Source organism: Rhinoderma darwinii, chromosome 6 (genome assembly GCF_050947455.1).
Source record: "Rhinoderma darwinii isolate aRhiDar2 chromosome 6, aRhiDar2.hap1, whole genome shotgun sequence".
Classification (NCBI taxonomy): domain Eukaryota; kingdom Metazoa; phylum Chordata; class Amphibia; order Anura; family Rhinodermatidae; genus Rhinoderma; species Rhinoderma darwinii.
Genome location: NC_134692.1, coordinates 88,108,535 through 88,121,426, shown reverse-complemented (window position 1 = coordinate 88,121,426; position 12,892 = coordinate 88,108,535). Strand labels below are relative to the sequence as shown.

Here is a 12,892-nt window from a genome sequence, read left to right as displayed (position 1 = left end):
ACATTCTTACATACAATTTAAGGCTCTTAAAGAGGCTCTGTCACCAGATTTTGCAACCCCTATCTGCTATTGCAGCAGATCGGCGCTGCAATGTAGATTACAGTAACGTTTTTATTTTTAAAAAACGAGCATTTTTGGCCAAGTTATGACCATTTTTGTATTTATGCAAATGAGGCTTGCAAAAGTCCAAGTGGGCGTGTTTAAAGTAAAAGTACAACTGGGCGTGTATTATGTGCATTACATCGGGGCGTGTTTACTACTTTTACTAGCTGGGCGTTCTGACGAGAAGTATCATCCACTTGTCTTCAGAACGCCCAGCTTCTGGCAGATCACGATGTGACGTCACTCACAGGTCCTGCATCGTGTCAGACGAGCGAGGACACATCGGCACCAGAGGCTACAGTTGATTCTGCAGCAGCATCAACTGTAGCCTCTGGTGCCGATGTGGCCGACACGATGCAGGACCTGGGGCAGGAAGTGAGTGACGTCACAGCGTGATCTCTCGAGAACACGCTGTGTCTGCACTGCCAGAAGCTGGGCGTTGTGTAGAGAAGTGGATGATACTTCTCGTCAGAACGCCCAGCTAGCAAAAGAAGTAAAGACGCCCCGATGTACGCACATAATACACGCCCAGTTGTACTTTTACTTTAAACACGCCCAGTTGGACTTTTGCAAGCCTCATTTGCATAAATACAAAAATGGTCATAACTTGGCCAAAAATGCTTATTTTTTAAAAATAAAAACGTTACTGTGATCTACATTGCAGCGCCTATCTGCTGCAATAGGAGATAGGGGTTGCAAAATCTGGTGACAGAGCCTCTTTAAGCTAGAAAGTTGGACAGTGCAAGATCTTTTTTTTCCCCGCCATATTAAGTTTAATCAGGAACAAGAAAGAAAGTCAGTCAGTACTGGGTTTTTATTTTATTTTAATGGTCACATAGACTTCTGGCTGGTTAAGTCTGGTACAACAAATACTTAAGTGTCTATGTTAAAAAGGAAAACCCCTTCCTCATATGCCATATGTGAGTATACTCCACGTTGTGTTACAAATTGCATCTTGGGTACATTTAATTGATAGCAGATCCTCACCATTCTGGTATAAAGTGCTGTAAATAACCAGTACAGTAGCACTGACATCTCTCCTCCGAAGAAATATTCGATCTCTAACAAATTCCACAAAAAATAAGTGTTTTTGTTGCATCTTCAGTATAGCGTGAAAATCATACAGCGTAAATATCATACAGCTTCTTGACACAATATGCCAATGCAGCAAGAGCTATGGTGTTATGAAGTCTCTTTCTGTGGACATCGTCCTTTCTTACAAGCACTACTGGCGTGGAGGAGGTAAGAGTGTGTAGTGGAAGTCTTGATAACTTATAGGCATCATACTCCACCTGGTATTTGCAACAAGGATCAAACTGCCAGGAGATTCCATAAAGAGAAGAGCAGGTCAAGCTAAGGATACCAGCTGGCAGAGACAAGTAGGATGAATACTCTAAAGGCAAAACTAATGGGGTAAGAAGGCAAAATGTACCAGAAAGCACTGCTGACTTGTGCAAGCAGTTTCCCACGGTGATCCAGCGGGCAGTTTCATCTCCAATGCGGGTTGGTTCGATTACTATGTACTTGTACTGTGCTTCAAGAGCTTGTTCCAGTTCATATTCAAACTGGTCCTGGGCATTTTCACCATTGTAAATCTCATGTACGATGTACCACTCACTCGTGGAAAAGGGCGCCCTAGCAAAAAGAATATCTTTAAAATACTGTAACATATGTATTAAGCAGAAGTAATACAATACATTGCACAGGGGGCATTTGTAAATAAAATTTAAAAAAAAACAAAAAAACAATGCAGAAGGGGTGGAGCACAAGCCCTTAGCATTCAGTCAGATCACTTTTCATTTTCTAGCCTGTCTGCTGGAATCTGGTTGCTATATACTTAATCCTTAGCATTCCCTAACAGTGCTCTGTGAGTTGATGAGTGGAACAGATTATTAGGGGTCACAATTGTGAGCAAGTCCCCATTCATAAAGGTTCATTGAATGCTAGCCAGTAAAAAAATAGAAAAAAAAATAATACAGCAAAACTGACGCAAAGGAAAAGTGAATTAGTTGTCCATAACAACCAATCAGATTCCACCTAGTTTTTCTAAGGCCTTTTGGAAAATAAAAGCAGCAGGCCGATTGGTTGCCACTAGCACGTCTCCTGTTCACCAGTTTCAATATATACCTCCCCCTGTGTATTCTAGCATCTAGACATGTGCAGCTAGCATTACAAACTACAGTTTGATTTTTAGTGTCTATGGGTAGTTTTCCTGAACGGTAAAAAGCGTTGATCAGCGCTAGTTTAGCTCTATTTACATGGAGCAATGGTCGGAATGTTAATACGATCATTAGTTCCCATAAACTTGCATCTTGTCGATAGCACATCCCGTGATTACACAACACGTGACCATTTGTTGGGGCGTTTGCTCATTCATCGGCTGATTACTGCCCGGTTTACACAGAGCAATGATTGAAAATTCTTGTTCGCTCTCATTGGCCCTTGTAAAAGTGCCTTAAAGAGACGGTCACCTCCAAAAACAAACTACAATAATCAGTTAAAAGCTTAAAATACGCAGTTTCTTAATCTCTAAGTTCTACCTTTCTATTCACTTTATTCCCTTGCAATAAGCCTGCAAATAGGTCGTGCGCTACATGCTGACGACAAGATGAATGATAAATAATAAAAAGAAAGCAAACTACTAAAGCAACACCGTAGTGATGAGGCATTGAATAATTAAAGACAAAAATAAGTTGTGTAAGAGACAAAGGCAGGTAAGATTGTAAGAGATTTGCCAAAAAAAAAACAGTAGAAATAACCCAAAAATATTTTTCACGTTCATCCCTCATGAACGCACCACAGGAGGTTCCCTTCTTGACCTCTATAGGGACAGGAAGACGGAGGTTAAAAGGCCCCTCTCACCACCCACTTGCCAGTGTTCTTCCCGTCCCTACAGGGTCAGGTGCAGAGAGAGATGGCTTCTGGAAAATTCAGGCAGAGTGCAAGATCGGGTCCGTGCACTTCTATTCCCCCTATGTGCCTAGGCCAACACCTCTTACATGACAGGTCTCTTAGCTCACCGAACCAAAGCACTAACCTTTATGGATCTTAGGCTGGATTCTTGTTGCGTGCAGGTTCGGGACTCCCAAGTACGGCTTTGCGCCACAAGGACCCACGCGGGGACCAAGAGCTCCATTTATTTGGAGCACCGGAAGTAACCTCGGCAGCGGCCGCTTCACCGGTAGTGACCTCTCACTGAATGAGTCAATCGGGACGCGGACGCAGCCATCTTGGAAGGCGGGAAAATTCAAAAACACCCGTGTATAAAGGGATGCACACAGGTACGTGTTTGGAGCGAATACCTCTAACGTGGAGATCTACAGCTTATATCATATCTTTTGAGTTGGATATTGGATTATATGCTTGGTGCGGTGATGGAACTACCTCGTTCTGATGGAATTCCAGATATGTCCCAGGGTCATGTCAATCTCACCCTTGGGGTTAAGGGGATAACTCAGTATGTGAGTAAAGTTTGCTTTATCTTCCTTTGTTTCTCTAGGATAAAGAATCCTCCCAGAGGCAAACAGACCTTAAAGAGGCTCTGTCACCAGATTTTGCAACCCCTATCTGCTATTGCAGCAGATCGGCGCTGCAATGTAGATTACAGTAACGTTTTTATTTTTTAAAAACGAGCATTTTTGGCCAAGTTATGAGCATTTTTGTAGTTATGCAAATGAGGCTTGCAAAAGTCCAAGTGGGTGTGTTTAAAAGTAAAAGTCCAACTGGGCGTGTATTATGTGCGTACATCGGGGCGTTTTTAATACTTTCACTAGCTGGGCGTTCTGATGAGAAGTATCATCCACTTCTCTTCAGAACGCCCAGCTTCTGGCAGTGCAGACACAGCGTGTTCTCGAGAGATCACGCTGTGACGTCACTCACAGGTCCTGCATCCTGTCAGACGAGCGAGGACACCGGCACCAGAGGCTTCAGTTGATTCTGCAGCAGCATCGGCGTTAGCAGGTAAGTCGATGTAGCTACTTACCTGCAAACGCTGATGCTGCTGCAGAATCAACTGTAGCCTCTGGTGCCGGTGTCCTCGCTCGTCTGACACGATGCAGGACCTGTGAGTGACGTCACAGCGTGATCTCTCGAGAACACGGCTGTGTCTGCACTGCCAGAAGCTGGGCGTTCTGAAGAGAAGTGGATGATACTTCTCATCAGAACGCCCAGCTAGTGAAAGTATTAAAAACGCCCCGATGTACGCACATAATACACGCCCACTTGGACTTTTACTTTTAAACACACCCACTTGGACTTTTGCAAGCCTCATTTGCATAAATACAAAAATGGTCATAACTTGGCCAAAAATGCTCGTTTTTTAAAAATAAAAACGTTACTGTAATCTACATTGCAGCGCCGATCACAGGCAATAGCAGATAGGGGCTGCAAAATCTGGTGACAGAGCCTCTAAAAAAGAGGCTCTGTCACCAGATTTTGCAACCCCTATCTGCTATTGCAGCAGATCGGCGCTGCAATGTAGATTACAGTAACGTTTTTATTTTTAAAAAAACTAGCATTTTTGGCCAAGTTATGACCATTTTTGTATTTATGCAAATGAGGCTTGCAAAAGTCCAAGTGAGCGTGTTTAAAGTAAAAGTCCAACTGGGCGTGTATTATGTGCGTACATCGGGGCGTTTTTACAACTTTTACTAGCTGGGCGTTCTGACGAGAAGTATCATCCACTTCTCTTCAGAACGCCCAGCTTCTGGCAGTGCAGACACACAGTGTGTTCTCGAGAGATCACGCTGTGACGTCACTCACAGGTCCTGCATCGTGTCGGACGAGCGAGGACACATCAGCACCAGAGGCTACAGTTGATTCTGCAGCAGCATCAGCGTTTGCAGGTAAGTCGATGTAGCTACTTACCTGCAAACGCTGATGCAGAATCAACTGTAGCCTCTGGTGCCGATGTGGCCGACACGATGCAGGACCTGGGGCAGGAAGTGAGTGACGTCACAGATCTGCACTGCCAGAAGCTGGGCGTTCTGAAGAGAAGTGGATGATACTTCTCGTCAGAACGCCCAGCTAGTAAAAGTTGTAAAAACGCCCCGATGTACGCACATAATACACGCTCACTTGGACTTTTGCAAGCCTCATTTGCATAAATACAAAAACGGTCATAACTTGGCCAAAAATGCTCGTTTTTAAAAAATAAAAACGTTCCTGTAATCTACATTGCAGCGCCTATATGCTGCAATAGCAGATAGGGGTTGCAAAATCTGGTGACAGAGCCTCTTTAAAGAGGCTCTGTCACCAGATTATAAGTGCTCTATCTCCTACATAATCTCATCGGCGCTGTAACGTAGATAACAGCAGTGGTTTTTATTTTGAAAAACGATAATTTTTCAGCAAGTTAAGAGCTAGTTTAGATTTATGCTAATGAGTTTCTCAAAGGACAACTGGGCGTTTTTTTTACTTTTTACCAACTGAGCGTTGTACAGAGGAGTGTATGAGGCTGACCAATCAGTGACTAATCAGTGTCCTACACTTCTCATTGTTCCAGCCCAGCATGATCCACAGCACAGTGTGATTGTGCAGTGAAAGAAGTAAACACGCCCAGTTGCTAAAAACACAATACACGCCCAGTTGGAAATAAGAGAAAACACGCCCAGTTGTCCATTAGAAAGGCTAATTTGCATAAATATAAAATTGCTCATAACTCAGCCAAAAATGATCGTTTTTTCCCCAAAAAAAAAAAAAAGTTACTGTTATCTACATTGCAGCGCCGATCACATGCAATAGAAGATAGGGATTTGATAATCTGGTGACAGAGCCTCTTTAAAGGAACAGTGTCACCAAAATTATTTTTTTTTATATCAGTTTTATGTTAGGGTTTTATTAAAAACGTTTATATTTATTTGTGTGTTTGTGTGTTACTTTTTTCTATTTTTACACTTTTTCTTCCCTATGGGGGCTGCCATTTTTTTTTCCATTTCTGTATGTGTCGATTAACGACACATACAGACATGGAATACGGCAGCTCCAGTCCCATAGGGACTGTGAACGGGGCCCGTTCCATCCACTATGGTGTACGCCGTGTGTGTGGGAACGGCGCATGCGCCGCTCCCACACAGTCCGGTTTGAAATGCGCGCCGTCCGGCGCCATTTTCCTGTGGACCGGAATTCGCGGCCGGGCAGTAAGATTACTACTTCCGGTCGCGGCTTCCGGACTTGAGCACATGGAGCAGCGGCAGCAGACGGAGCGGACGGACCGGAGGCGACAGGAGCAGGTAAGTGATTTCTATGTATGTTCGTGTTTCAGTGTGTTTTACTAGTGTATGTAAACCTTCTACACTGTGTGTTAGCTCAAAAAATGGCGACACACAGTGTAGGAGGTTAGACCGTTCAAACCCCTCGTTTCTCCCGGCACTAGCCAGGATAAAAGGAGGGGGGGATTCTGAGAGCTCACTAGAGCGAGGGATTTTTTTCCCAATTTTGCAGCATAAAGCAATGTGGTTGCTTTACCACATGCAATGCTGCAATTTTGGGAATTGCTCCATCTAGTGACCAGTGCTGGGAAATATTATAAATTGAATCCAATTTATAATATTTCCTGACTCGTGAAAAAAAAAAAAATTAGAACAATGTTTAATCACCTACACACTAATTGTTTAACTAAAAAAAAAAACCATGTTTTGCTGGCAACACATTCCCTTTAAAAAGATAGATAAAAAAAGTGCGACTGTGGGAAGAAATTGCTAGCATCGCATAAGAAACAGTTGTGTCAGGATTGTATCACAAAACTACTGAAAGAAGAACAACCCACGTTTGTTTGTGCGGAGGGCTATTATTCATGAGGACGAGAATCAGTCTGTAGCCTCCCACGCCCCTCAAGAAATTACGTCGCACTCCCATGCAAAGAAACCACAGATAGAAGTAGTGCAAAAACGGTGCCCATCTTCTCAGGGTTCGGACTCTGAACAAGAATGTTATTTATCGGAAGAAGGGGGAAGAACTGTTCGGCATCATTTACACGAGCGTAATATACGCGCGTGCGACACGCGTGCTTTTCACGCGTGTCGTACGCACCTATATTAGTCTATGGGGCAGTGCAGACAGTGCTTGAATTTTGCGCAGCGCGAGCGCGTTGTGTAAAACTCACGACATGTCCCTTTGTGCGCTGTTCGCGCATCACGCACCCATTGAAGTCAATGGGTGCGTGAAAACCACGCAGGTCACACGAAAGCACTTCCGTGCGAACTGCGTGATTCGCGCAACAGCTGTCAAACTGAATGTAAACAGAAAAGCACCACGTGCTTTTCTCTTTACAAACATCCAAACTGAGTGTCATAATGATGGCGGCTGCGCGGAAATCACGAAGCCGCTCATCATACACTGACACACGCAGCTGTTAAGTGCCTTTTGCGCACGCAAAACGCCACAATTTTTGCGTGCGCAAAACACACACGCTCGTGTAAATCAGGCCTTACCTTCACCCTCATCCACACAGGAGAATACATTTTACTTCTCTTCTGACATGTCTGATACCTTAATCCAGGCAATTAGGGAGATAATAAAGAAGAAAAAAAAAAGTTCCCAGAAGAAAAGCAACCCCATACCATCTAGCATGAAATGTTTGGGTGCCTTACAGAAAGGAAAACTAAAGTTTTCCCTATGATTAAATATCTCATAAAAAGGATTATGGCGGAATGGGAAGATTCTGAAAAGAGGCTCTTCATTTCAAGAGAATCTAAAAAAGAGACTTTTTTTTTTATCCAGAAGACACAAAACCTTGGGATGAAGTCCCAAAAGTTGACATCCTGGTGAATAGAGTTGCTAAAAAAAAAAACAAGATGGGATGCTGAAAAGAGCCTGGGAATCTTTATCCGCATTAATTTCAATAAACGTCGCTGCTACGTCTGTTGCAAGATCTGTGTTTATTTGGTTGAGCCAACTCTAGGCCCATTTTAATTCTGAAAACTTTGAGATGATATATTGGAATCTCTACCTTTACTAAAAATGGCAACGAGGTTTTTGGTAGATGCATCAGCCGAATCGGTCAGATTTGCCGCCAGGAATGGGGCTCTGTCCAACGCGGCTAGAAGAGCATTGTGGCTCAAGATTTGGTCATGAAACACAATCTAAAAACAAGCTTTGCTCCATTCCAGTCACAGGATCTTTGATGTTTGGGCCTCTCCTAGATAATATGTTGGAAAGCGCAACAGATAGGAAGAAGGGGTTTCCAGAAGACCGAAAAGACTCCTCAATTTTGTAAGTTTCACCAACAACCAGACTACAGAGATAAAGGAACGTCGGGCCACTGGAGTTACCCCAAAGGTGGAAAAGCTCGGGTATATCTCCTCAACAACTCATTCCAGCCCTCAAAGCATTGACGCCAGAAGTGTAGGAGGAAGACTCCTACACTTTTGTAGCAGGTGGACCAAAATAACCCAGATCCCTTGTGTTCTGAAAATTATTAAATAGGGGTACAAAATAAAGTTCTCCTCTCTTCCACCAGAGACATTTCAACTAACCACGTACCAATTAAGAAATCTCCAGAAATTTCTCATCTTGGACGTCCAGAAACGTCTACAACTAAAGGCGATTGCACCGGTACCCCACAACATAACATTCAAGGGCCCCTACTCAAAAATCTTCTTGGTAAAAAAAAAAAAATAAATGTTTTTTAAATATTGAACAAATGGGTGAAATATCACTGGTTCAAGATGGAGTCTATCAGATATACTATTCCCCTGATAAACCAAGAAACATCAATGTATACGATAGACTTAAAAGATGCTTACTATCATGTCCCCATCCACACAGCCTATCAAAGACTTCTCAGATTCGCGATTCAAGACTGTCCTTCCATTCTTCACTTCTAATTTGTTTGTATCCCCTTCGGCATTTCCTCTGCCTCAGAGTATTTACAAAAATTATGGCATGGATTATGGCGTTTTTAAGGAGTCAAGACATAGTTATAATCCCATACTTCCTTCTGGTAGCGGATACTCAGTCTATACTAAACAACCATCGGTTACAGGTTCTTACCCTACTACAGAAATTGGGATGGACAATAAACTTCGAAAAGTCAAGTCTTCCTCACCAAAAACAGGTGGTCTTCCTAGGAGTACTATTAGACTCCTCCCTACAAAATTCCTTCCTTCAAAAGGGAGAAACCATTTCATCTACACACCGAAGTGTGAAGATTTTGGGAAAAAGATACTTGTTCCATAAGGAATGTTAGGTTTGATGACTTCTTGCATAGAGTCGATTCCGTGGAGCCAATTCCACTCCCGACCCTTACAGAATCTAATTCTATCCCAGTGGAATCCAAAACAAAATTCCTTAAATTCAAAAATTCTGATCCCCAAGACCGTGAAATAACCTCTCCACTGGTGGCTCTGCCCAAGCAACATAAATAAAGGGGTCCCAGGGAAAACTTATGTGGTAATTACCACAGATGCCAGCACACAAGGCCAGGGTCCGTGGTCCAAGACAAACAGTTTCAGGGCACATGGCCTCCTCAGATGAAGATTATGTCTTCAAACTACAGAAAACGAAAAGCCGTATGGGAAAAGTTCATAAAAGCTATGCCTATCATAAAAGGGATGCATATAAGAGTCCTATCGGACAACACAACTGCTGTATCGGTTCCTCGCAGTCAGGGGGGAACAAGACATGCTCATCTTCAAGCCCTCTCTTCGCAAATCTTCAGTTGGGCAGAAGAAAATGTTCTGTCTGTATCAGCCATCCTGAGCCTGAAAAGAAAATAGATCCAGGGAATGGTCCCTGAACAAGGACGTTTTCCAGTCCCTAACCCAAAGATAGGGTTATCTTCAAGTGGATCTAGTCGCCACAAGAAAAAGCTCCCAGGTAGAGGCATTCTTCTCTCTGAACCTCAGAGAGAACCCATTGGGAGTAGATGCATTGTCCCAACCCTGGGACATAAATCTGGCCTATGCCTTTCTTCTAATTCCAGTGATAAATCTAGGAAGAATTGACAAAAGTCATCATCATTCTTCCTTATTGGACAAGGAGAAGCTGGTTTCCAATCCTAAAGTACCTGGCATTAGAAGACCCTATCGTGCTCGCAATCAAAAATAACCACCTTTCCCAAGGTCCCTTATTTTTTCAAGGAGTAGAGACTCTGAAGTGGTCAGCATGGATCCTGAAAGGCAGATCCTAACCACATGTATGATCCTGTATGGATGGTCCTACAACCACTTCCGGTTACGTTGCGTTCTACCTGTGTGTTCCAAGCACCACGAGGCAACACATGTGACCCTACATCGGGACATAAATAGAAGATACTCCCCTGTAGCGCCGAACAAAAGCGGTCAGCCGCCATACTAATGCGCCATCCATACAGGATCATACATTGACTAAGGTAAATCCCTGCATTATTCACATATCGTACTTTTACTTTACCTATCATCCTTCTCTCCACATAAGACTATGGACATTCACATACAGTAGTACTTCTCCAGACTATCCAAATAGAGTATCTATGCTAAGTACCATCTATTGCTATCCATCAACTATCTATCCTTGTGTTAATAATTCTTGTGTTAATATCTCCTGGCATGCCCCTTGCTCCTTAACTACCTCTATAGATGATGACTAAACACTGCAAATATTTGATATATGGCATATATTCACTGTCTGATAATCCGCAACCTCTCCTTACTATTCACGCCTTTTTTTCTGTAGTTTATGCGCCGATACATGCATGTTCTAATATCTGTAATATGCATTCCACGTGACAAAATAATTTTTCTTTTTTTGATTATTTGTAACCTATGACAAATAGTACCTATTGTACTCAATTACTTAATATTGCTTCCTAGGAAGATTTATATACATTTGTGATCTGTACAACTACTTTGCTTTCTCCATGTTACTGATGATATTCTGTACCAACTGTTACGGAACTTATACTTATATAATATATGTTTGTGAATTCTATAGTGCCAGAGGAAGGTCATGGTATTGACAGAAACGTCGCACTGTCATTGGCTATAAATATAATAAATTATCTGCAAAAGAATTTCCACTTTGGTGTGCATAGTGCTTTTTCTCCTATCCATATATGGACAGTGACGTCAGCGGCTCCCGCTAGTCGCGAAATCCCCGATATCAGATCGCTCTGTGTCGGGGATTCTGCTACTGGAGAAGCCCCTGGTGTCACTATCCATATATGTACAGTGAGTTCAGGGGCTACTCCTGGAGCGGAATCACCGACCTGGCAGGGGAATCCGCTCTTAGACTTAACCCCTGACGTCACTGTCCATATATAGATAGAGACATCAGGGGTTTCCTGTAGGAGCGAAATCTTCGGCCAGAGGGATTACGCTCCTTCAGGGACCTAGTGGTGCTATTTAACCCCTTCCCGACATTTGACGTATCCACACGCCAAAGTCGGATAGGGGAAGAATAGAGCGAGCTCACGCAGTGAGCTCGCTCCATACGATGCCGGTGTCGGCTGTATGTTACAGAGTAACTAGCGGAATCGTGCTCGAGCGCGAACACGCTAGTTTAACGTGTGAAATGCTGCGGTCAACACCGACCGCAGCATTTAAATAGTCAGGAAGAGGGAGCGACCCCTTCTAACAGCTCATCGCACCCCCCGCAATGCAATCGCAGGGGTGATGGTTGCTATGGCTGCCTGGGGGCTTAATGAACGCCCCCAGGTCGGCGACCTTTGTACACCTATTAAGCCTTGCCTCCGGCAGGGCTTAATAGGTGCCTGTCAGAATCACGATATACTGAAATACATTAGTATTGCAGTATATCGTGCAAGCGATCTAACGATCGCTGGTTGAAGTCCCCTAGGGGGGCTAATAAAAAAAGTAAAAATGAGTTCGTTTTTTTCTTTTGTGTAAAAAAAAACAAAAAACAAAATGTAAAGTTAAAAAAAACAAAAAAACCCTTTTCCCATTTTCCCCCTTAGAGCATAGTAAAAAAATAAACATAAATGGTATTGCCGCATCCGTAAAAGTCTGAACTGTTACAATATATAATTATTTAACCGACACGGTTAACGGCGTAAAAAAAAATTAAAAAAAATTTCACCAGAACGTTTATTTTTTGGTCACCTAATCTCCCACAAAAAATGAAATAAAAAGTGATCAAACCGTCGCAATTACACCAAAATGGTATTATTAAAAACTACAGCTTATCCCGCAAAAATTAAGCCCTCATACCACTTAATAGACTGAAAAATAAAAAACTTATGGCTCTCGGAATTTGGCGACGCAAAATAAATTTTCTTTTTTACACTTAGGTTTTTACATGTAAAAGTAGTAAAATATAGAAAAACTATATATATATATTTCATATCGCCATAACCGTATTGACCCACAAAATATAGTTAACATGTTGTTTTAATTGCACAGTGAATTCCGTAAAAACGGCGCGCAAAAAACCATGGATGAATCGCTGTTTTTTTCATTTATTACCCCACAAATATTATTTTCCCTGTTTCCTAGTACATTATACGGCAAAATAAATGGTGCTACGAAAAACTACAACTCGTCCCGCAAAAATCAAGCCCTCATAGGACTATATTATATCGACGGAAAAATAAAGACGTTATGTCTTCTGGAACGTGAGGAGAAAATCTGAAATTTGTTTATGACGGGAAGGGGTTAAAGGAAGGGGGTGCCAGTTACTGGGCTGGTGGCGCTATCTGCAGCGGCGATATTGCTAAACATAGGGGGGGATGTTGCCATCTACATGGGGGTTGACACTGTTTATAGGGGATGAGGCACTATCTACAAGGGTATTGTGGCATTATATTGGCACTCTACAGGGGACACTGTGGCGCTATCTACATGGGCACTGTGTG

The 12,892-nt window shown here is 42.7% G+C and overlaps 1 protein-coding gene across 1 annotated transcript in view; it reads right to left on the bottom strand.

The window, feature by feature from the left end:
- Positions 1-906: 906 nt before the first annotated feature.
- TMEM11 (transmembrane protein 11) overlaps positions 907-12,892 on the bottom strand; it is a 40,486-nt gene continuing 28,500 nt past the window's right edge. Inside the window, exon 2 of the mRNA XM_075831286.1 lies at positions 907-1,737. Within this exon, the coding sequence (XP_075687401.1) occupies positions 1,221-1,737 (517 nt within the window). The 3' untranslated portion in view covers positions 907-1,220. The remainder of the gene's footprint in view (positions 1,738-12,892) is intronic.